At 40.5% G+C, this 24,185-nt stretch overlaps 1 protein-coding gene and 1 long non-coding RNA gene across 2 annotated transcripts in view; one reads left to right on the top strand and one right to left on the bottom strand.

Moving 5' to 3' along the window:
- Positions 1–24,185, bottom strand: part of LOC144785844 (uncharacterized) — a 100,583-nt gene that overhangs the window by 64,278 nt on the left and 12,120 nt on the right. The window contains exon 2 of the long non-coding RNA XR_013602047.1: positions 5,012–5,205. This is a non-coding gene — a long non-coding RNA (uncharacterized LOC144785844). The remainder of the gene's footprint in view (positions 1–5,011; positions 5,206–24,185) is intronic.
- LOC144785842 (myosin-4-like) lies at positions 765–23,711 on the top strand. The gene is made up of 38 exons (XM_078664689.1): positions 765–2,267; positions 2,354–2,497; positions 4,090–4,246; positions 4,336–4,363; positions 4,466–4,586; positions 4,675–4,767; positions 4,876–4,939; positions 5,037–5,135; positions 5,746–5,849; positions 5,986–6,124; positions 8,006–8,124; positions 8,241–8,390; positions 8,482–8,652; positions 8,737–9,043; positions 9,439–9,518; positions 9,651–9,738; positions 9,831–9,955; positions 10,287–10,403; positions 11,094–11,230; positions 11,337–11,592; positions 11,689–11,931; positions 12,447–12,623; positions 13,023–13,168; positions 13,456–13,546; positions 13,632–14,021; positions 14,104–14,230; positions 14,612–14,730; positions 15,517–15,713; positions 15,802–15,985; positions 16,073–16,238; positions 16,638–16,762; positions 16,865–17,173; positions 17,256–17,459; positions 17,569–17,694; positions 19,383–19,553; positions 19,642–19,746; positions 22,650–22,745; positions 23,568–23,711. Exons 1-38 carry the CDS (start codon positions 2,064–2,066, stop codon positions 23,709–23,711), a joined length of 5,823 nt encoding a protein of 1,940 aa, XP_078520815.1. The 5' UTR covers positions 765–2,063.

Genomic DNA, 24,185 nt, shown 5'->3' with positions numbered 1-24,185 from the left:
CTTGTAGTTTTTACAAAACTTTCACCATGACTGTTTGTTTAGCGCGATAGCATATAACTGCATTGTTCCGCAGTGAATCAATATTACATTACGGACCTCTCTTTCAAGAACACTGTATATTTAGGCAATATTGCTGATGTCTCTTGTAAACGAATAATTTACAATCAATCCATGAATTTTCGAATACTGCCCAAGTGGGCGTACTCCACCTATTTCATATTTACTGCTGCCGGCATATTAAAAAAAATTATCAATATTACACTTTACATTATCAAAATACCATCTTGCCCCAGTGGCCTTATAGTTATTCGCGCATACCAATTCAGCCCAAGTGGGTAAACAGTCAAATTAAAACATTCATTAAAAACACTCAAGTTGTTCCCCAAGTCTGTTAAGATCAGTTGTTCTAATTCACATTTCAAATTCCATTTAATCACCCCAAATGAGTATACAAATCTTCCTCCATCTTCAAACCTTCAGGTTGTTTTGAGTTCAATTCAACTATATAACATGATTCCAACTTTCTAAGTTGTCTCCCACGATTCCCACCCTTCACATTCTTTTCTACGGCATCAATTACATAATACGTTAAACCTCTTACATCCTTTACATGAAACCTATCGAAGTGCCTAGCCACCGGGTAGGCACAGTCGCCATTTTTTATGGCCCTCAAATGCTGTTAATTTCTTATTATATATATATATATATATATATATATATATATATATATATATCCAGGTCTACAGCATGAAACTTTACCTGGTTCATTGAGGTCCACGCACTTCAGCAACCTCAGAGTAATTTAGAAATAAACGCTGGCACTGCAAATAGGTCTGGGTTTAATGTGCTTATTCATGTACCATTAGCACATTGGAGCAAGACACCCAGAGGGAGCTACAGACACTGACAGAAAAGTCCATTGTTGTAAATGAGTCTCTCAGGAAGTTCAATGCATGCTTTCAAATACCCAAAAGCCTTAGGTGAGAGGTGAATATTCCACTGGGCAGAGACAAGACATGATTGACAAAGTCTCGAGCCAACGGCTGAATGAAGCTGGTCAAAAAATCTAATGGTTGAAGGGGCAGGCCCAAAGCCTGGTCTACGCATATTATTAGTAACCAGAAACAAAAGTCCCATGCTGCAAAACAGTGATAGTTCACACACACACCTGCTTGTTAGCTAAGAAGTTATTAGCATGGGTTCTCTGTCATTTCAAATTCATAGGCGCCTTCAGATTAACAAATGAAAACGTTGTAGCTGGACACTGCCAGAATATAGGCTATTTCGAGCTGGCAAGTTTAGGACTATTGACTACTGCAGAACGCTTCAAAAAACTGTAAGTACTCCCTCATTAAAAGCCCTAGCCATGTACACCTTGCATCCTATTCAATGCATGACTGCCTCAACTCCATTTTCACAAAAGGTCTGATGTCTACATACTAAACTAACAGTGCACTCTCATTTGGGATTGGACTCAAGAGACTAAATGTAATAGGAAAGGAGAAATGGATTACATGAAGGGGAGTTTAATGTGATCTCTTTCAATTGTCCAGACCTTTGCAGGTTCAAATGATATTAGTAGATAAGCAAGTAACCTGGAATTAGACGATGAGAACACACAGCGCAATGCCAGATTATGAATGAATTTGTATTGAACAGCTTGGCCACTCTGTGCATCCACTCTGCATCAGACTTCTGGAGACCAACACTTACAAAAGGCTTGAGAAGCGCCAAGTGGGCGCATACAGATCTTGATATAAGTTTACATCTCAAAAGCTGCATATGCTGCCTTAGCACTGGTGAACTGAGCAGTCACATGATATCAGCTGGGTACCCTTGGATGTTGTGGCTGTGAGGCCGCATGACATGGACCATGCAGCTGCGACTAGGACACACTAGATTTGCAAAAAAGCTCTATATCTTGCTCATAAAAGTAAAAAATTGAATTATTGAATGACTTCACCCAAGTTCAGTAACACTCTAAGATTTACCTACAGATACAAAAATACATGTGTTCGATATAAAAACATGTTTTGCTATCTTTCTAGTAACCGTCTGCAGCCATGGCTTCGGATGCAGAAATGGCCGTGTTTGGGGAGGCCGCACAATACCTGCGGAAGTCTGAAAAGGAAAGACTTGAAGCCCAAAACAAGCCATTTGATGCCAAGAACACCTGCTACGTAGATGATGAAAAAGAGCTCTACGTCAAAGGTACTATCACAGCCAGAGAGAATGGCAAAGTCACTGTCAAGACTGACGACGGAAGGGTAAGCAAAATAAGTGTAATAGATTTCAGCCACACAGCTTCTGCCAGTCTCTTGCATTAACTCTTCCTCCTTCTCTTTTGCTACAGACTGTGACTGTCAAAGACACTCAAGTCTACCCCCAGAATCCTCCCAAGTACGACAAGATTGAAGACATGGTCATAATGACCCATCTGAACGAAGCCTCCGTGCTGTATAACCTCGCCGAGCGGTATGCAGCCTGGATGATCTACGTAAGTACGGCAGAAAACAGAAACCAATGAATCAAGCTGCGGCAAGTCAAGCTATAGAAATTACTCTGAGATTGTATGGGCCTTGACAAGTGCCCGAATGCAATCACCCACCTGCTCTTACTGTCTTCGGGAGGAGGAACATAATTCACCAAAGCCTTCAGAAACGCCAAGAAGTGCTGTGTGCAGGGTGGACAACTCACTAGCCTGACTTGTGCACTTCTTTACGATTTATCGACTCCTTCATTTACAGTCTGGTGAACAAGGTACTACACCAAAAACTCTTGCTTTCGAAAAACAAGTTTGTTGGGCAGCTGCATGAAACATGACAACTGCTATCAAACTTGCACTGCCTTCAGAGGAGCCAATCTGGCATCCTCTAAAGGCATAGAGATCTCGGTCACGCACACAGAAATCTCAAATTATGGTGGATGGCTGGCAGCCCCAACAACTCAAAATGAGCACCTATGTGTTTTATCCCTTATGTACAGGCTAGGTACAACTAAATGTATCAAACATAGTATAACTACTACAAACAATAACTTTTACCTTTCCATTCATTTCCCTCTCCGTCCATTGTATTTACCCAGTACAACTACTCTATGGTGGCTGGCACTACTTGCCCCTGCTCTTTCATGCTGCAATCCCTTCCACTCCAAAACCTATTTTCTGAGTTACAGATAGGGAGATCCATCTCCCAGGTGGGGAAACATTCCTTCATGGAATTCCTACTCTTTCCAATAAGCAGTATCGGATATTTTCAGAGGCTGGGAATCAAGGGCATACCTGGTGATAACCCCAACACTTTTTTGAAGATACGTACACCCTATTGCTAAGGCTCGTATGAAAGAAGGCTGTGGACTGCCTTCAATGTTGCATGCTTTCGAGATCATTCTCTGCCAGCATTGCAGAGCTAAATCCAATTTCTTTCTGAAATCATCAATGAATTCCTTTCAAAATGTTATTTCCGATTGAGTACATCTGTGCCCTGACATCTGGATTATTTGACATATAAGCAATGGAAATCAAAATGGACAGAGTTATGTTGTGGCAAGTACACAATGGTATGGTCTTATTGTAAGTTGTTGCATTTAGATTATCGGGATGAAATGAACATATGAAATCACAGGGCACTGTAAAAGTAAAAGGTGCTAGGATGAACATATTAGCATGGCAATGTATTCTTCAAATCTTTGAGCTGTGATGAGCTTTAAAAGAAAAAGACAGCAGATGAGTAAAGTGACTAGAGAAAAGTAAGTGGGTGTAAAGGTTTCAAGATTCAACAATGGACATTATATGTGACAACAAGTGACAGTGTGAAAGCAGTCTACGTATCTAAGTAGTCATGATAAACGGTGACTAATTCCAAAGCATACAGCATTAATAGACTCGCATACATAATTATGTACTTATCTAAGATCTCAAAAAAGAAATAGAAAGCACAACAACAATCAATAACAGTAAACGGATCCGATAAGGGGCAGTTTAAAACATCAACAAAGATTGAAAATTAGCTTCTCTTATTTAGTTGTCTTTACTGCTGTGTTTACAAAAATCAATGCACTCAGTCTGATAATATTCTGCTTTCCTTTCAGACTTACTCCGGTCTCTTCTGTGCCACTGTGAACCCCTACAAGTGGCTGCCGGTGTACAACGCTGAGGTGGTCGCAGCCTACAGAGGCAAGAAGCGCCAGGAAGCCCCACCTCACATCTTCTCCATCTCTGATAACGCCTATCAGTTCATGTTGACAGGTACAACCTCAGTTTTTTTATCCGCACTCTAACTGGAATTGTTACTCTAAGTACATGTGTAATCTTTCTTTAAATAATCTTTTCAACAGATCGTGAAAACCAGTCTGTCCTGATTACGTGAGTACAAAACATATTTCTGAAATATCAAACAACATAAAGTTCATGACCAGTTTCGCCTCACTGAGACATACTGACACACACTGCTGATCCTCTCTACAGCGGAGAATCTGGTGCAGGAAAGACTGTGAACACCAAGCGTGTCATCCAGTACTTTGCAACAATTGCTGTTGGTGGTGGTGACAAGAAAAAGGAGGCCCCGGCCATGGCCAACAAGATGCAGGTTTGTTTATTCCGTTTTTCCACTTAAATTGCTTCTAATAAATAATCTGTAAAACAAATACATTCCTATTGCCTATTGCTTGTTACAGGGAACTCTGGAAGATCAAATCATCCAGGCTAACCCGCTGCTGGAAGCCTTCGGTAATGCCAAGACCGTGAGGAATGACAACTCCTCTCGTTTCGTAAGTCTTCTGAGTGCATGGGTTTCTGTGCAGTACTTTGGTGCATAATGTACATTATTAGCTGCCAATGCAACCTCCGGGTGACTAGAGCACTTGTTTACTCTCTAGGGTAAATTTATCAGAATCCATTTCGGAACCACAGGAAAACTGGCTTCTGCTGATATTGAAACATGTAAGACCAGCCATTAAAGCATTTAAATACAATACTGAGTTTGAAGTAATTAAATAAATATCTTGCACTTACATATTAATGTTGTTCTTTGTTATAGATTTGCTGGAAAAGTCCAGAGTCACATTCCAGCTGTCAGCAGAGAGGAGTTACCACATCTTCTACCAGATCATGACCAACAAGAAGCCAGAGCTTGTCGGTATGTATCTCCAATCTCTAGTTATTTTCAGTTCTCTTCTCAGCATGGACCCAATGGTTAAAAAACAACCCTGGAAGAAAACCAGACCATCGAACTTTAGATAAAAACGATGTTGGTAGTATATACATTTGCAAGAAGCATTCTAGTGATTATGATTCTAAGAATGTTGAATTTTCTGATAAAATATACTGGCCTTCTAGACTCAGACACGTTTGGACCATATGACCAATGTAAGCAATGGTTTGAGGGTGACTAGATCACAGTACTTAGGAAGGCGTTAGGCAACTGTAGTACACACAAACGAACTGCAGCAATTGAGTCAATTAAAGAACAGTTATTGTTCTTTAGCTTAATTTTCTCTGAGTCCTTCTTTGCTATCAAGCAATATGTCTCCAAAGCGAGTCAGCCTTTCCGCACCCTCTAAAGACTATCATGAATATTGCCTCTGTAAAATGGAAAACATTACTAAAAATAACAACCACTTTTTCAAATGTTTACATTATTCACCTGTTTCTTGGGAAAATATCTACTTTGTACACAGACCTTAGGTTAATGTGTTGCTATTCGTGCATTCTGAGACTCCTCACCCCTGCATGTATTTACTTTGCAGAAATGCTCCTCATTACCACCAATCCATATGATTTCCCGTCAATCAGCCAGGGTGAGATTGTGGTGAAAAGTATCAATGATGAAGAGGAGCTGCTGGCTACTGATGTGAGTTACAATACATATTAACCACCATGTCTCTTCACCCTCAGTTACTACTACAAACAAGAGGTGTAAAAATAACAATACATTCCATTGAGTAGAAGATCACAGTCATAAAACGCTGCCCCTTATTTCATGACAGAGTGCCATTGACATCCTTGGGTTCAACCAAGATGAAAAGATCGCCATCTACAAGTTGACTGGAGCAGTCATGCACCACGGAAACATGAAGTTCAAGCAGAAACAGCGTGAGGAGCAGGCCGAGCCCGATGGCACAGAGGGTAAGGCATGATATGCACATTGCCTTGTATATATGTATGGGTATGTTATTTCTATAACAAGAACCTAGCACAGCTTTAAGCAGGCATATAGTCAACCAGTAATAGGAGAAGAAGCTGGGTTGCAGACGGTTAATGCATTGTGACGTCCTAGGAGAAAAACTCACCAGAAATAAAATAATTTGAAAGAGGTACTTTGAAGGGGAAAAAAACAGACGTAACGATTGTAAAAACAAGCAAGGGTTCTGTGAATGAAGGCAGCACAATTACAAGTCATTTAGTCATTGTATTTGAGTGATTAATAAAAACCAAGATAAAATTCATGCAATTTACAGTTAAAAGGCTACACAGGTATACCTTGCCGCCCATATGTTTACGTTTGGGTCTGATATCACCGGTATGGAATTACTTGCTGATTCCTCAATTCCTACTAAGAGCATGATATGATCCCATTAGCGTAGAGCATTATCAAGTTCAATGCTATAAGGAGGTACCTTAAAATAGATACATTCATAAAAAAGTACTAAACAGAACAATTAACTACAGTGTGAGGATGACACACTTGAAGAAAGGATACAGAGGAAGACCATCAAAGACACCAGACCCTTATAGGACGAATAATTTTTTTGTTATAACAGATTTTATTGAAGTTTTTGGGTCGTACAACACGGCCAGGAAGGCCACACACTAACATCAGGATGTAGTACATTGCTGAATAGTATCCATGTTTCAGAACATCAACAAGGGAATAAAAGAAACTAAGGAGAAAACCTTCGCACAGACCTGGTACCACCTCCCACCCCGCCAGGAATATTTATCAACAGCATTTGGATGGCGGGGTCTACAAGCTATGAGCATATCTGTGTCCATATAAATGTATTTCCTGCTCAATGAGGGATTCTGGGGGTCGTATGGAAGGCAGATCTATGCTCTTGTATTCAGCCCAACACGTCCAGATTTTATTGTGTTTCTGTGAGCAGCCTCACGCCTTGAATACTGCTAATACCATCCCCATGCATTTGTCCATGGCGTGTTTCCACCCACCCACCGATGGTGGAGACATCCCCTTCCACTGTTGGGCTATGTCTCATAAGACGAATAGTTTACCAGTGCTGGGGATGAAAGAAATACTGCAGGCATAAAACAAAAAGTTCATTAAAGTGCTATGCTAATCGCGAATCAGTAAAGGCACACAAAGGCTGAATAAAACACCAATCCAATGTCCATGAAATCGCCTTTAGTGGCACAGAACAATCTTCTCAATTGCAAAGATCACCACGTCACATAACTAAAGTGCAATAAAAAGAAAAACGCTACATGGCTCAGGACGTTATCGCTTGTTATCTTAGACTGGGATAGGCAATGGCAAGATGCATTTACATACAGGATACAATTGATTAACCTAACAAATGTCTGTTTAAAAACCCAAGAAAAACATTCAGAATCTATTCCACATTCACCAAGAAGTAGAAAAAAGTCAATTAAAAAAGGCTTGGTGATCCTGACGTTTTGGTGCAGGTCTTGGCAAGGGAACACCCTTTGTTTTGAAAAGCCAATTAATGTAGAAGTCGCCACGTTTTGGATGCAGAAATCTAATTAAAGAATGTCCTTTGTAAATTACAATTGATGTAACAACTGCAATCATTATGACACAGCCCGAATTAAGTGGAATGTAAAATCAAAAGCACCAAATATGAGATCATTGAGATGGATACATTTTGGTCTTCAAAGAGAAGTTCTAGTACAAAATAGTGGAAGGGAGAAGTAGACAACTTGCAGTAACTGCGCAAAAAGCTGTTTTTGGGATGATGAATCTATGACAGTTTCTGAACCTTATAAGGATTTATGTAGTTCATTAATGTTACAACGTTTTTCTAACTACAGTTGCAGACAAAATTGCATACCTGATGGGTCTAAACTCAGCTGACTTGCTGAAAGCGCTGTGCTACCCAAGAGTGAAGGTCGGCAATGAATTTGTCACCAAGGGGCAGACTGTTAACCAGGTAAAATTGCAATGGCTGCCTCTACTCACCTTGCCAATAAGGAATATTTTAATAAAGAAAGGACTATCGAGGTCATATACTCATTCCACGTTCAATTGCAACTCCTTCTTCGTTAGGTGTATAACTCCATCGGTGCACTCTGCAAGTCTGTCTATGAGAAGCTCTTCTTGTGGATGGTGATCCGTATCAACCAACAGCTGGACACCAAGCAAGCCAGGCAGTACTTCATCGGTGTCCTGGATATTGCAGGCTTTGAGATTTTTGATGTAAGTCTAACATCCTAAAGAGGAGGTGGTGAAGTGGCATGCTGGACCAATCAACAAATATCTAATCCACAACAATTGGTTTGGGTTTTAGTTCAACACCCTGGAACAGCTGTGTATCAACTTCACCAATGAAAAACTGCAACAGTTCTTCAACCACCACATGTTCGTCTTGGAACAAGAGGAATACAAGAAGGAAGGCATTGACTGGGAATTCATTGACTTCGGTATGGATTTGGCTGCCTGCATTGAACTTATTGAGAAGGTGGGTGACTGTTAAAACTGCATATGGTTGTATTAAAATAACGTACCCATATACCCAAGTCTCACATAGATATGTTTCTTTCAGCCCATGGGAATCTTCTCCATCCTTGAAGAGGAGTGCATGTTCCCCAAGTCTACAGACACCTCCTTCAAGAACAAGCTGTATGACCAGCATATGGGCAAGTGCAAGAACTTTGAGAAACCCAAGCCAGGCAAAGGAAAGGCTGAAGCTCACTTCTCCCTGGTGCATTATGCTGGTACTGTGGACTACAACATCACCGGATGGCTGGAGAAGAACAAGGATCCACTGAATGAATCTGTTATCCAGCTTTACCAGAAGTCCTCCCTTAAAGTGCTATCCATGCTTTATAGCGCTACTGCAGCAGAGGCTGGTAAGTATCCTGCTAAAAGGCATGTTATGTTATTTTAATTTGTAATGCGCACTAATCACCCCGGGAGGGATATCTTGTTGCCGCAAATAAAACAGTGTAGTCTTAACTGCTTCCTAAAATGAAGGTGATGCAAGCATGTAGAAATGTGGCGCGGTAAAGCATTCCAACATAGAGGGGCTAGGTACGAGAGCAATCTGCCCCCTGATCAGGACTTTTTGACCCGTGGAACCATAAAGAGAGTCTTATCTCTAAATATGAGGAGTGTGGAAGGATGATAGTAAGTTACCTTCCAGGATAAGTAGCACGCAAATAAAAAACAAAGATATAACATAAAGAGTATGTTGTCTTGACAGAATGCCTAATCCATGGATTGTTTTTGTTACTTTCAAACATAGAAGCTGCAGCTGCTGCTAGTGGAAAGGGTGGAAAGAAGAAGAAAGGAGGGTCCTTCCAGACAGTGTCTGCTTTGTTCAGAGTAAGAGTTGTACATAAATGTATATAAATACAACTCTGTTGTGTCTATAGTATACCAAGCAAAACCATGACTATTGTTACATACTCAATACTTAGGATAGACTTTTAAAAATGTATATTTTCAATATCATAGGAGAATTTGGGCAAGCTGATGACTAACTTAAGAAGCACTCATCCACACTTTGTGCGCTGTCTCATTCCCAATGAGACAAAAACTCCAGGTACAATCTGTCAATGCTTACAAAGATCATGGTGTTCCCTACTGATGTAACAAAATCTAATTAACCGTTTAAACTCTACCTTCCCTCTTTAGGTGTTATGGATAACCATCTCCTGATCCACCAGCTGAGATGTAATGGTGTCTTGGAAGGCATCAGAATTTGCAGAAAGGGATTTCCAAGCAGAATTCTTTATGGTGATTTTAAGCAAAGGAACACTGTATATCATTAACAGAGTAACAAACAGTTGAAGTATAATGACACACAAGATGTTTAACTTTATGAAATTATTTGTTTACACTGCAACTATAGCAATATACATTTGTTCTGCTAGATAGAGTACAACCTCACATACTACAAACCCCAGAAGTTAAAGCAATGTTTTAGAAATACTCCAAAGAACACAGCTATGCAAAATAAATATTTGTGTCTGACTGAAGCAAATAACCATTTAAGATAATAAAAGAAACATGCTATCTTAATTTTACATTGAGGTTTAACATGTTCATCATATGGATTGAGTTTAACCAGGACTCTCTTTCAGGTACAAGGTTCTCAATGCAAGTGCTGTTCCGGAAGGTGCATTTATGGACAGCAAGAAGGCGTCTGAGAAACTATTGGGATCCATTGATGTTGACCATACACAGTACAGATTTGGACACACCAAGGTATGAAGTGATGTACTCAATTTAATAAAATTAAGAATGAAACATTTCTTTGGGTCTACATAACGTAAATGTGTGACACACATGGGAATGGCAGTAGGTGAGGATACCCCAGCATTAAAAAGGGCTCAACAGAGTTAAGCATTCTCATGCATTTGCAGAGTTCCCTCACTGGCAAAGGATATACCTTTATTGAGCTGAGCACGCAGAAACATATTTGCACATGCTTGTGGTGAAGGAAAATGTTTTCAACTATTGGCCCTGAAAATTAACTTTGTGTTTCAAGGCCTATAGAAGAAGGGTACACCCCACTCGGTTTAGCTAGCCCATTACTACGCTAATTCCGGAGGTGTGTGTTGAGAACACCTTCTGCTGAAATGAGATGTTTTCTACCGACACTGCTGTCGCAGGTGGGTATGTGGGTCTTTGAATCAATTTGTGAAAAAAACATAATTATGTCAGTTTAGGTAGACCATACTTTCACCACAATGAGAACATTTTTTGCCTCTTGATTAGTTATGTACAAGTAGCAGAAACAGCAATTTGAAATTCCTATTACACAAGACATCAGTTGAACCAGAAACATTTGCTTTCTCATTCATCCTATTGTGTAACATATATTTAAAGTATATATCTCGTGCTTTCACTACATTTCACAAGTAAGTTAATTTATAAACCACATCCCACTTGAAGGTATTCTTCAAAGCTGGCCTCTTGGGTACCCTAGAAGAGATGAGAGATGAAAAGCTGGCAGATCTCATCACCAGAACACAGGCGGCCTGCAGAGGGTACCTCATGAGAATAGAATTCAAGAAAATGATGGAAAGAAGGTATGGCCAGAACTAGTTACTCATAATACATGTACTGACACCATGGTCTGTACTGGTCCCATGTGCTTTTCATTTTTAACGCTGTCTTTAATTCTACTCTGAACAGAGAATCCATAATGACCATCCAGTACAATGTACGGTCCTTCATGAACGTCAAAACCTGGCCATGGATGAAGCTGTATTTTAAGATTAAGCCTCTTCTGCAGAGCGCGGAAACAGAAAAGGAGATGGCAAACATGAAAGAAGAGTTTGAAAAGACAAAGGAAGCTCTGGTAAAATCTGAAGCAAGAAAGAAGGAACTGGAGGAGAAAATGGTTGTCCTTCTGCAGGAGAAAAATGATCTTGCATTACAGGTTCAAGCGGTAGGTGAAATCACATACATATCAAGGACAAACAGTCAAATTTGTGCAAAAGCATAAATAAAGATATTTATATTTTTATATTTAATATTCCATTAGGAAAGTGAAAACATGGCAGATGCAGAAGAAAGATGTGAAGGTCTCATTAAAAGTAAAATTCAACTGGAAGCTAAAGTGAAAGAGCTGACAGAAAGACTTGAAGATGAGGAGGAAAGTAATGCTGAGCTAACAGCCAAGAAGAGGAAACTGGAGGACGAATGCTCTGAGCTGAAGAAAGACATTGATGATCTTGAGCTAACTCTAGCCAAAGTAGAGAAGGAAAAGCATGCCACAGAGAATAAGGTAACTTGGCAATGATCTGTTTAAATGGCCATTTAAAAAAACAATTGCGGACCTCTGGACACATTTGGGGACCTTATTCATTGATCCCCCCCCTAGTGAACCGGGTTGTCGCAGTCAATGAGTGCACTTTCGTTATTAGGGAGTACATGTACTGATATTTGACAGATGTGCACGCCCAACTGTTTGAGGCCTGATACAAAAAAAAGGGCAACAAAAATCCTAGAGTACTGGGTGGAGAACAAGGCCTTTACAAAATATCTGAGCAACTTTCACACCACACTGAATATCATGTTACGGTGAATATGCAACTGATAGAGACCACAATGCTGACCACAGATGTTTGCAACTGTTGTACAGTTGGACTAAATTGCTGGCACTGATATGTGTGCACTGAAAAGAGAATAATATTAAAAACGCAGTAAAAGTAAATACAAATTGGCATTTACAAAATGATTCAACTAAGTCGAATATGTAAGCTACATCTATATAAGGGTTATTTATCTATATCTATCTAGGTTAAAAACCTCACAGAGGAAATGGCAGCTCTTGATGAAAACATTTCAAAGGTGTCAAAGGAGAAAAAAGCTCTCCAAGAGGCCCATCAGCAGACTCTGGATGACCTCCAGGCAGAAGAAGATAAAGTCAGCTCACTAACAAAGTCAAAAACCAAGCTGGAACAGCAAGTGGATGATGTAAGTGTTCGCAGAGATTGCATACATTACGTTGTATCAGTTAGCTATAGCTAGTTCACTAGCTCAATTCAATGGTTTGCTCCAGTGGGTTTACGATACAATACTGAAACACTGCAAATATTAGGACAGAAAGGTTAGCCTGTAGTGATATGACACATAAAGCCATTATAATCCCAGTTTTCACAAGGTATTAGCTAAGATGGTGAACATGTCTTAATGCAACTCAGTTTAAGCATAAATTAATGTGTTTTTGGATATGTTTTACAGTAAAATGATTTTCAGAAGTAGAATATTATTTTTTCTATTGTATACAACAACATTATATATTTCGCGAATGAATACAAACGAGCCATTTTGTGACAGAACTCTATGGAATACATTTTGTTTCAATACACTTAGCTCGAAGGCTCTTTGGAGCAAGAGAAGAAACTTCGCATGGACCTGGAGAGGGCCAAGAGGAAGCTTGAAGGTGACCTGAAGCTGTCCCAGGAAACTGTGATGGATCTGGAGAATGATAAACAGCAAAGCGAAGAAAAACTGAAGAAGTAGGAATTTATGAGATCTATTTGCCGAAATATGGTGTAAAGAAAGAGGGATGGTGTTTGCACCAGGTTACCATAATATACTTTAGAAGTTATATTTAAGTGTATGTAAAAATGTTAACAAAAAAAACTACAGTTGAGATAATGTATCAGCTCATTTGTTTCTGAGCTTAGTTCTGTTAAAATAGCACATTCACCTCTGAAGGCTAAAAAATAGCACCGCTAATGTTAACCTGCAAGAGTAATTACCCCACTAAAAAATTCCATAAACGTATTTTTTCAAACAATAGGAAAGACTTCGATTTGAGCCAACTGCTCGGCAAGATCGAGGATGAACAATCTTTGGGTGCACAACTGCAGAAAAAAATCAAGGAACTCCAGGTATTCATTCATGTAACGTGCCATTACAGCAACAAATGATGATGAAATCTGACTATCAACTAATAAAATCATTCTAAACTTATAGGCCCGCATTGAAGAACTGGAGGAAGAGATTGAAGCAGAGCGTGCAGCTCGGGCAAAGGTTGAGAAACAGAGGTCTGATCTCTCCAGGGAACTTGAAGAAATCAGTGAAAGACTGGAAGAAGCTGGTGGAGCCACTTCTGCCCAGATTGAAATGAACAAGAAGCGTGAAGCAGAGTTCCAGAAAGTGAGGAGAGACCTGGAAGAGTCCACTCTTCAGCATGAAGCTACTGCTGCTGCCCTTCGCAAGAAGCATGCTGACAGCGTTGCAGAACTTGGGGAACAGATCGACAATCTGCAGCGGGTCAAGCAAAAGCTGGAGAAAGAAAAGAGTGAATATAAGATGGAAATTGATGACCTTGCCAGCAACATGGAGAATGTTTCAAAGTCTAAGGTAAGCTCTTTCTGTAGGAAGCAATCAGTTCTGAAGCAAGTTAACTGTGGACACTCCTAGTAATGCCTGTTTTTGTCCACAGGCTAACCTTGAAAAGTTGAGCCGTTTGTTGGAAGACCAACTTAGCGAAGTTAAAACAAAAGATGATGAACATCAGCGCATAATTAATGACCTCACTACCCAGAAGGCACGCTTCCAGACAGAAAATGGTATGAATTTCAAGTTTGCAACTTACTCAAAACCAACACAAATGAAACATCTATAGTGCAGACAGTAGAATATATTTTCAGAATGAGTGCTCATATTAAAATGCACACTTAAATTCCCATGACAATATAGGGTGTGTGTTTACAAACTCTGATGTACGTTCTATATTACTACTTTGTGCAATAAAAGAAACCAAAAAACGCCATAGCTTTGAACGTGATGTTGTTTGCACTTCACAAAACTTTTCTCCAGGAAGATATAGCTGCCAGGATCCACTGGAGGTGCTACACAGACAATTTCCCGTTACTAAAGCTTATTAATGTTTATTCATCAAACGTGAAATAATGAGAGCTTAAACGACATAACGCATTGTTTGTTTTCAGGTGAACTCGCTCGCCAGCTGGAAGAAAAAGAATCGCTGATCTCTCAGCTGACAAGAGGCAAGCAAGCCTTTACTCAGCAGACAGAAGAACTGAAGAGGCAGCTGGAAGAAGAAATGAAGGTATTTTGTTTTCCTTCATTAATGATTGTCTTTATATTTAGTTAGGACCAAGAACAGGCTCCTAGGGCTGAGAGTATTACTTCTGATGTCCATGTCTGTAGCATCACTCATTCTCCAGATTGTGCTATGGTACTTTCAGAGTAACACCCGGAGGAAGTCAAGATGTATCTTTCGAACATTAGGCGCGATTCTCAAATGAGTAGTAGAGATCCTCCAGCACGCATGTGCTTAATGTATGAAAGTTATGTTTAAATGACTTACATCTAAATTCCCACTGGAAGTGGAACAGTAAGGATCCACAAAGAGTCACCAGGGAAATGCATTGCAAAATTAATTCACAAGCACAACGCGGTAACTACATCTAGAAACGTCACTTCTACACTGATCTGTGCATAACCTACAGACAAATATATATGGTGGGTGCTGGAAGCTTGTGGAAGTACACCAACCGATCAGATATGTCAGGACCTGTTTAAGAGGGGCCCATTAATCTTAAAATATTGTTTTCCGCTTTATATTGTGGATTGTTTGGTTAAAATAAAATCAACAAAGAAATGTAAACACAAAATATTGTTTGCCAGGAAAAATAAAGCCCAAAATAAAGTTCACGTGAATATTTTAAAAGCATAATTTACACACAACATCCATATGAGTGCATGTGAAAACCTAAAGGCCATTAACACCCAAATATAAACTTCATTTACATATCGCATTGTTCTGTGCCTTTCTAAATGTGCCCCAAAATCAGCAGTGCAAAAGGTAATTAATAGAGTTGTCTTTTTACAGGCAAAGAACGCACTGGCACACGCCTTGCAATCTGCTCGACATGACTGTGATCTGCTCCGTGAACAATATGAGGAGGAGCAGGAAGCCAAAGCTGAGCTCCAACGGGCAATGTCCAAAGCCAATGGGGAAGTTGCCCAATGGAGGACCAAGTATGAAACAGATGCCATCCAGCGCACAGAAGAGCTGGAAGAGGCCAAGTATGTTATGCTAAGCAAGAAGACATATACTGGCATGAAACTGACTCTTCTCCTTATTTAATACTCACCTTAATTTCCAAAATTACAGGAAGAAGCTGGCTCAGAGACTGCAGGATGCTGAGGAACAGGTTGAGGCTGTGAATTCTAAGTGTGCATCTCTGGAAAAGACGAAGCAGAGACTGCAGTCTGAAGTGGAGGACCTCATGGTTGATGTTGAGAGAGCCAACGGTGCTGCTGCAGCTCTCGACAAGAAACAGAGGAACTTTGATAAGGTAACATTGACAAAAAAATCCTTTTTAAGTAATCAGTGTTCCTCATAATTGTGATTTTTGAGATAACATGTAAACCATCTTTAACAGGTGCTGGCTGACTGGAAACAGAAATATGAGGAAGCTCAGTCTGAATTAGAAGCTTCTCAGAAGGATGCCCGCTCCTTGAGTACCGAGATCTTCAAAATGAAGAATGCTTATGAAGAGGCTTTAGATAATCTTGAAACCTTGAAACGTGAAAACAAAAATCTGCAACGTAAGTTTTTCAACATCTAAGCAAGATGATTTTGGTAGAAGAGCAAACAAGTGCCAGTGCAAAAAACACGAAATTTAAATGTAGGGATCATGGTCATTAGGTGAGATTCTAATACCTGTTCCCAAAAGTCTGAACAGCAGGAATCTAATGTGTGCATTGCAGCGATTGCTCACACGCAGTGTGAGATTTAAGTTTAAAATCTAGCTAAAGAATGCTTATGACATTTTTGATTATTAAAGAAATGAATGTTTGCACTTTAAATATAGGCGGAAAATATACACAAATACATGTTGCATGAATAATGCACTTTATATCCATGCCCATATGATTATTGTATGTGATATCAGCAAACACATATTTAAAAAATCTAATGCCTTCATTTGTGTATATTTCACATAGAGGAAATCTCAGATCTCACTGAACAGATTGGGGAAACCGGAAAGGCCATCCATGAATTGGAAAAAGCCAAGAAACAGGTTGAACAAGAAAAGAGTGATTTCCATGCAGCTTTGGAGGAAGCGGAGGTAAGTCAAGGATGCATTTCAACAATGGAAAATGTATTCAACTGAGGAAATGTTTTAGATAGCTTTAAAACCTTTATGACACTACTCTTCTGTTATAAAAAGGGATCACTGGAACATGAAGAGGCCAAGATCCTGCGCATCCAGCTTGAGCTCAACCAGGTCAAGGGTGAAGTGGACAGGAAGATTGCAGAGAAAGATGAGGAGATTGAGCAGCTGAAGAGAAACAACCAGAGATCTGTGGATTCTCTGCAGGGTACATTAGACTCTGAGATCAGAAGCAGGAATGATGCTCTGAGGCTGAAGAAGAAAATGGAAGGAGATCTGAATGAAATAGAGATTCAGCTCAGCCATGCCAACCGCCAGGCAGCAGAAGCACAGAAGCAGCTCAGGAATGTTCAAGCTCAACTCAAGGTACTTTTTTTCTGCAAAAGTGAAACTGCTATTTTATGTACGCTTCATCATGATCTTAACATTAACTGTATTATCCAAATAGGATGCCCAACTTCATCTTGATGATGCTGTTAGAGGACAGGATGACCTGAAGGAACAGGTGGCTGTCACTGAACGCAGAAACAACCTGCAGCAGGCAGAAATTGAAGAAATGAGGGCTGCACTGGAACAGACAGAAAGATCTCGTAAAGTTGCTGAACAGGAACTTCTTGATTGCAGTGAGCGGTTGCAGCTTCTGCATTCACAGGTATTCTCTCTCAGCAAATCATCCCTTATAGCCGAATACAGATAGTGGTGTATTTTATGGATTACTGAGCCAGTTAAGTAATTCTTCTTTCATTCTTCTTTATTTTTAGAATACAAGTCTCATTAATACCAAGAAGAAGCTTGAGAGTGACAACACCCAGCTCCAGAATGAAGTAGAGGAAGCCATTCAGGAAGCCAGAAATGCTGAAGAAAAAGCCAAGAAAGCCATCACTGATGTACAGTCTTTGTCCAGTAGCTCGATAATAGTCAATTTTCATAAGTCACATGGACAGGAATGGCACAAACACTTTACTGAAAAATGTATGCTGCTATCACAATATATATGTTACCTTTCACTTTTTATTACATTCAAGAAAATGGTACAAGACAGTGAACTCAGCACACTGATCTACATCTCTGGTGCATCCTAGAGACAACCAGAATATTAATTACTGAAAGTGCCACCCTTTATTTTGTGTTAGGCTTTGGAAAAGATGGGTGAAGCATTGGCTGACTGGGAAATGAGTCCAGCTCAAACTAGCATTCCAATAGATCTTCTGAGAACTCAGAATATTATTTGACTTTCAGAATCACTACTCATTTGCCAGATGTGCCGGATCGGTGCTCATTGTTACTGCTTGTGCAATCAGATAGAGGTGGTACTCATCCTCAGTGCAAAAGGTATTAGCCCATGGCACATGTGGTCAACCAACACAGGTTCTTTGATGGCGCACTGGAGATGCATTCTTGGAGTCATCAAGCATTCCTTGCCCACACAAGTCCTTTCCCTTACTTTGATTCCTGCTGTGCAACACTTTCAGCAGCACAGAGTGGACTGGAGTCCATATCACTGAATGTCTAGAAAGCAGATGAAGAGAATGAAGAGCTGTGCAGGGGAATTTGAGAAGCAAAGGCTCAAATTGCAAACAGAGTGTCCAGAATTATTTTTATGCTACCACCGATGTCCAGCCCACAAAATGACCAGTAAGGACACCTGTTGCCTGTGTTCCTCAAAACTGGCACGTGATGGGATGAGGAAGGCAGATTCATTATGTCAAGTAAGACACATTAACACCTTGGCTGCGGCCGGAATTCCGCGCCGGTGCTGGACATTCCGCTCGTGGGCCTGGTCATGACGGATCCCGGCCGCCATCAGCACACGCCCACTGTGACGCATGACGACCGGGGAGCCGTCATCAGCACCGAAGGGGTTAAGGAGCTACTCTACAAGATGAAGATTATATGAGAGATGTGCAAGCAGGGGAGAGCAGTATGGATGGTCCAGATAAAACACTGGCTGCTCACACTCGGTCAGTTAGGCCAAAATTCTTAGGCTGCAGTCCGTCTACACCTACACTCTCAGCATGCAATGCTACATCTCAGTATCAAACGTCAACCCTTCTACTGCAGAGAAAAGGAGTGTCCCTGAGGTGTGGCATTCAGGGTGGAGCTATGTCCAAACACAGGTGTGAGGCACAGCACACTAAGTCAGGAACCCGTTCCCAAGAATTTACCTTCCATTACCTTGCCTCTCCGGCTCACTTAGGTGTATTCACCAGAGCCGTCCATTACCTTGCCTCTCCGGCTCACTTAGGTGTATTCACCAGAGCAGCCTGGTGTCCTAGAAGGCACAATGTCGGTGTCTCAGAATGAGACTTTAGCAGGCGGCTGAGAGTTCCTCACACACACACACTGTACAACACCATAATTTTCACTTTATCATCATTCCATAGCAGTCGGATTGAGGACAGGGAAATTGTTCAAGCCAGACTACCTACTACTGGCCATCTCTGTGCCACAGCCTTTACATAACTATAGAAACTAGTCACCTTATTTAAGGTGATAGCCAAATGTAACTGATTCGTTAGAATGTGTTCACAAGGAAAATACCAATGACAAGCTGCATTCTTATACTTTCATGTAGGCTGCTTTGATGGCTGAGGAGCTCAAGAAGGAGCAAGACACAAGCGCCCATCTTGAGAGGATGAAGAAGAACCTGGAGCAGACCGTGAAGGACCTGCAGCATCGCCTGGATGAGGCTGAGCAGCTTGCGATGAAGGGAGGGAAGAAGCAGCTCCAAAAACTGGAGAGCAGAGTGAGTTACAGTCCAGAGCTCATATTGTCAGGGTTTGGAGACAGGGGTGAGTGACGGAATTATATATTTGTATCAAATCCCCACTCAGGTTCATGAACTCGAGAACGAACTGGAAGCAGAACAGAAACGAGGAGTAGAGGCCATTAAGGGTGTACGGAAGTACGAGAGAAGAGTTAAGGAACTAACATACCAGGTATGTGTCTAATTTCATCTAAAATGCAATGACTCGATAAAAAAGCACAAGCAGAACCATTTCTACTGATTACCTTTTAACTCTAACACATCTGACAATGGGAATACAAAGAGAATATAACTCTTATGAAATCATAGAATATAAACAGAGAACTATCAAAGTATCAATCACTCACGATAGATGAGTTTTACAGTTGACGCTGCCCTCACATTCATCCAACATATTAAAACTTTAGCTACAGCAGTGCATTTTCAGCAGCATATGCTGAAGAAAACAAGGCACTCAATTCCATCCGAGTCTCTAAGGACAGTGAAGCCAGCCCTTGTCATATCCAGAGTAGACAGTGGAAATGCCAAACTAGCTGGTATTCCCTAATCACACATGGCCCAATCAAAGCTATCTCACACATGGTAGCCATGGTAGTAAGATTGATACATAATGCAAAAACACTTTCTCGCATCATTCCCAGCTCTATGATCACCACTGGCTAACTATACAAACAAGGATATGCTTCAAATTTAGAATCCTTGTCCATACAGCCATGCACAAAAAAAGTATACCTTGTCCTGAAGAGCTACTGACCACATTAAGAAGGTCTAAAGGTCTGAGAAGCAATAACTCTGCTGCCCAAATTTAAATATTCTGTAGCAAGACACGCCAGCCATCTCAGGGGCCGCAGTTGCTGCATTGTAGTCTATAAGCATTGGCCGCAGAAATCTCAGACCTTACCTAGTATCTGTTAAAACAATTTGTAACCCAATATTAACCCTACATAAATGATGTATTCTTCTCAAAAGGCTAAATTGACATGGTTGTCTACCAGCTAATCTCTATAATTATTCTCAGAAGAAGCTTTCACCATAATTATCCACTGTTAGATCCCTTTCAGGGGAGAAGCACAGGGCAGACTACTGGGCCTCAACAGTGGGAGCTGAGGTAATTTGGCACTGGTGTCCGACTGTTGCTCTGCAAGATGGGCCAATCAAACCCTTTCAGCACTTGACTCTGAGGGTAGCGACTGGAAACCGTCACAGGCTTCTCATGGAGGTTGTGTGGCGCACAATAGTTCAGTCCAATAGTCACAATAATTTAAGATCCAGCCAGTAATTATTTTTTATGGAAAAACATAGTACTTTGATATTACAGAAATACGTAATACTACATCATTAAATGGTTACGGCATACAGGGTTGTACTAAGCTGTCTTTTAACAGTGAGGTGCTACACTCTCCTCAGCCATACCGGTAATCATTCACCCTCCCATTATGGTAAAAATCCCATTATTACCATCCTTAACCCCAGGCTCAGGCAAGATAGCTCAAAAAGGTTTCGTCATGATACAGCTCACTCGTAAACTGGGCTGCAAACCTGAAGGCCCCCTTACTGCACAAGTCACTGCTGTATCATCTCTTAGGTCGTCAGTTTCCTCTGGGGCTGCCAACATTGGGACTATGCTGGGCTTCTCCTCCAGAACATTCTCTCATCCTGCAGGGTCAGGCACACTCCTTCCCTTTCTCAATAGGCAGGTAGGCGTATAGGCTCTTTATGCAGACCCTAAACAAATTGTTGACTTCACTGGATATCCTTTCATCTCTGGTAGTCTGACAGACACCAGTTCTGGTTGCACAGCAGCTCTTCAAGTACTTTGCGGAGTATGCCCTTATTTGGCCAAGAAGTACTTTGGACTAGAACAAAGTGGGGCGGTTTGGATCCAACTTGTATAAACATTTTCCAGACAAGGGATGTGGATGCAGAGTCTGAGGTTTCAAATGCAGCTGGGGTTGGATATCTTTCAAAAGACAATTTCAGGCTGCTGTCTAGACGCAGGCTTTGTGCAAAGTGATATCTCTAATAGAAGTAGCAATGGGCTGTCTACAAGCAGGAATGGCCAAAACATGAACACAATGAAGTATGAGTTCTCTGCAGCTGGCTGTCACCAGCCTTCCTGAAGCAGTAATCAGAGACAGGCAAAAGGACAGGCCCAGTCTGGAAACTTCCTGAACTTGAACAGAAACTGCAGTCCCACCCCTCACCAGTGCCATTTTCCAAAAGGTCTTGCTAAAAAAAACTAACCAACAGTCCTTTGCTAACAAGGCCTCAATAGAATTCCCATCCTCCTCACTCCAGTGTCTTAGTATCCTCCTCCAGCCACATCAGTGCAGGCAATACACTTGCTTTGTATGGGGGACGCTGTCCTCATCTTCAACCTTATGCCATGCTAAACAAGGGAATCTTGAATGGCTTCCACTGGCTTCAATACTCAGACTCTCACAATGCATAGAGTCCTACTACCTCACACTATACAAACACACACACACTGGACATACACATGGGATATAGGGATAAGCTTCAGGATTTTACGCCATAGCAACATTTTACATGAGTGGGATTAGACTGCCCTCATGAAGTTGCGTGCAAAATGTCTAGTCACCTTAAGGATTCAATAAATGTTATGCCACATCCACCCCTTAAATTGATATTGCAGATTATGCACAGTAGTCCACTTCCTACTTTGAGGGCACATATGTGGTGTGTGTGTGTGTTTGAGGACGGGTCCTAAACATCACACTGACAGGGGCAGGTTTAAGCTTCTATGCACACACTACACTAGTGTAACGCAGGGCCAAAGTAAAAGTCAAAATACCAGTTTCACTTGCAGCCAAGCACTCAGAACAGGGGCACATGCACGTTCACCATGCAGAGGAATCCTGTTCCAACATCCATGAATGAATTCCTGAGTCATAAATAATCTATTATCCTCCCTCCCTTATTCCAGTGACCCTTGTTCCCTCATAATAATGGTTATATGTAGAGTGTCTGTATATCATTTTTGTTCTTGGTTGCCCTATAAAAAATGCTGAATTCAAAAAACACATTGCTCTTGTTACTCGGTGTTTCCACTAGTCTGAGGAAGATAAGAAAAACGTCTTGAGACTTCAGGACCTGGCAGACAAACTGCAGTTGAAGGTCAAAGCCTACAAGAGGCAGGCAGAGGAATCCGTAAGTTTTATTTATGCTTCTTAAAAAGCATACTTCTTTTGTGAGTAAAAAAAGTTTGTGGGGTAAATGGTGAAAGTATGCAACCAATGTACAAAGTTCACATGGGACGAAATGTTCTACTCAAAATCCCACTTCATCTTTAAAATATGTCATCTGTACCATTAAAAAATAGGACATTATTTTCATATGATGGAACTGTTTAATGAAGCAATACTCAAATAACTTTAGAAACAAGACAAACGGCAGTGCACATCAGTGCACATTGTGTATTAGTATTGCCCAGTGAAGAAAAATGACCAGGCAAAAAGGAACAGTGTGCAGAAGCCCGAAAATGATGATGATTTTCACCCCTCTTATGTGGAGATGCTATCTGCGTGATGGGCTTTTTAGGTGTCTTTTCAAATGTGTAGGAAATTATCTCTGGCAGTAGCAGCGGGTTTTGGTCATTTTTCTGGAAGAAGGTCTCAAATAACAACGGCAGGTGGTTAGGAAATTACCACTGACACTAATGTATTTACTGCTTCATGATTTTTATCAGCACCGGATTAATTATTGGACTGTGCCAAGCAGTCGGCTATACAGGCGAATATATTTGTTGTAAAACGTCCATAACTCTGCAGCAGTTATTGGCTGTGCATGCTATAATGACTAAGATGAATGGGACGTACAATTTGTAATTCAAACCAATCACGTGAAAATATGAAATTGGATACCATGTACTTCTGATTTTGATCATCAAACTAACTATATATAGAGAACAAATAAAGTTGTTTGGACACTGTATTTAAGACAAACAATTCTGTGTTGTTTTTTGACATTTAGGAGGAACAAGTCAATTCACATCTGACCCGATTCAGGAAGGTGCAACATGAGCTTGAAGAAGCTGAAGAAAGAGCCGATATTGCTGAATCCCAAGTGAATAAATTGAGGACCAAAAGTCGTGATGTTGGAAGCAAGGTGAAATAAATCAAGCAGATATAATATTTGAGTCACCTCATTTGGTGAAGCGATAATGCATTTCCCCCCAAAAGCATCTGCTTGTAACTAAACTTAATAGCTTTAGGCTAGCTTCTGTTACCCAAAGTCTCACTTTACAGTCTCTCAAGAGGGTTTCATTAAGTTTAGAAGGGGAACTGCCAGGATAGAGTGTGACTAATGAGATTCATGGGTCACTGACTAAATATCGAGGGACAAAATATAGACTACCCAAAATATCGATGCCAAAATATCGACAGACAAAATATCGAATTCCTATCTACAAACAGGTAAGTACCAAAATATCGAATCCAAAATATCGTTTAAAAATATATACTTTGTAAAAATATCGAATTTCTTTAAATAATGTAAAATTAAAAAAATATTAAAAATAAATAGCTAGAATATACTTAAAAATACCTAAATTACCTTAAAATTATTAAATAATTAATTTAACTTATAAAA

This window comes from Lissotriton helveticus, chromosome 10, assembly GCF_964261635.1.
Source record: "Lissotriton helveticus chromosome 10, aLisHel1.1, whole genome shotgun sequence".
Lineage (NCBI taxonomy): Eukaryota > Metazoa > Chordata > Amphibia > Caudata > Salamandridae > Lissotriton > Lissotriton helveticus.
Note: the sequence above shows the minus strand (reverse complement) of the source record. Positions and strands in the feature narration are given on the sequence as shown.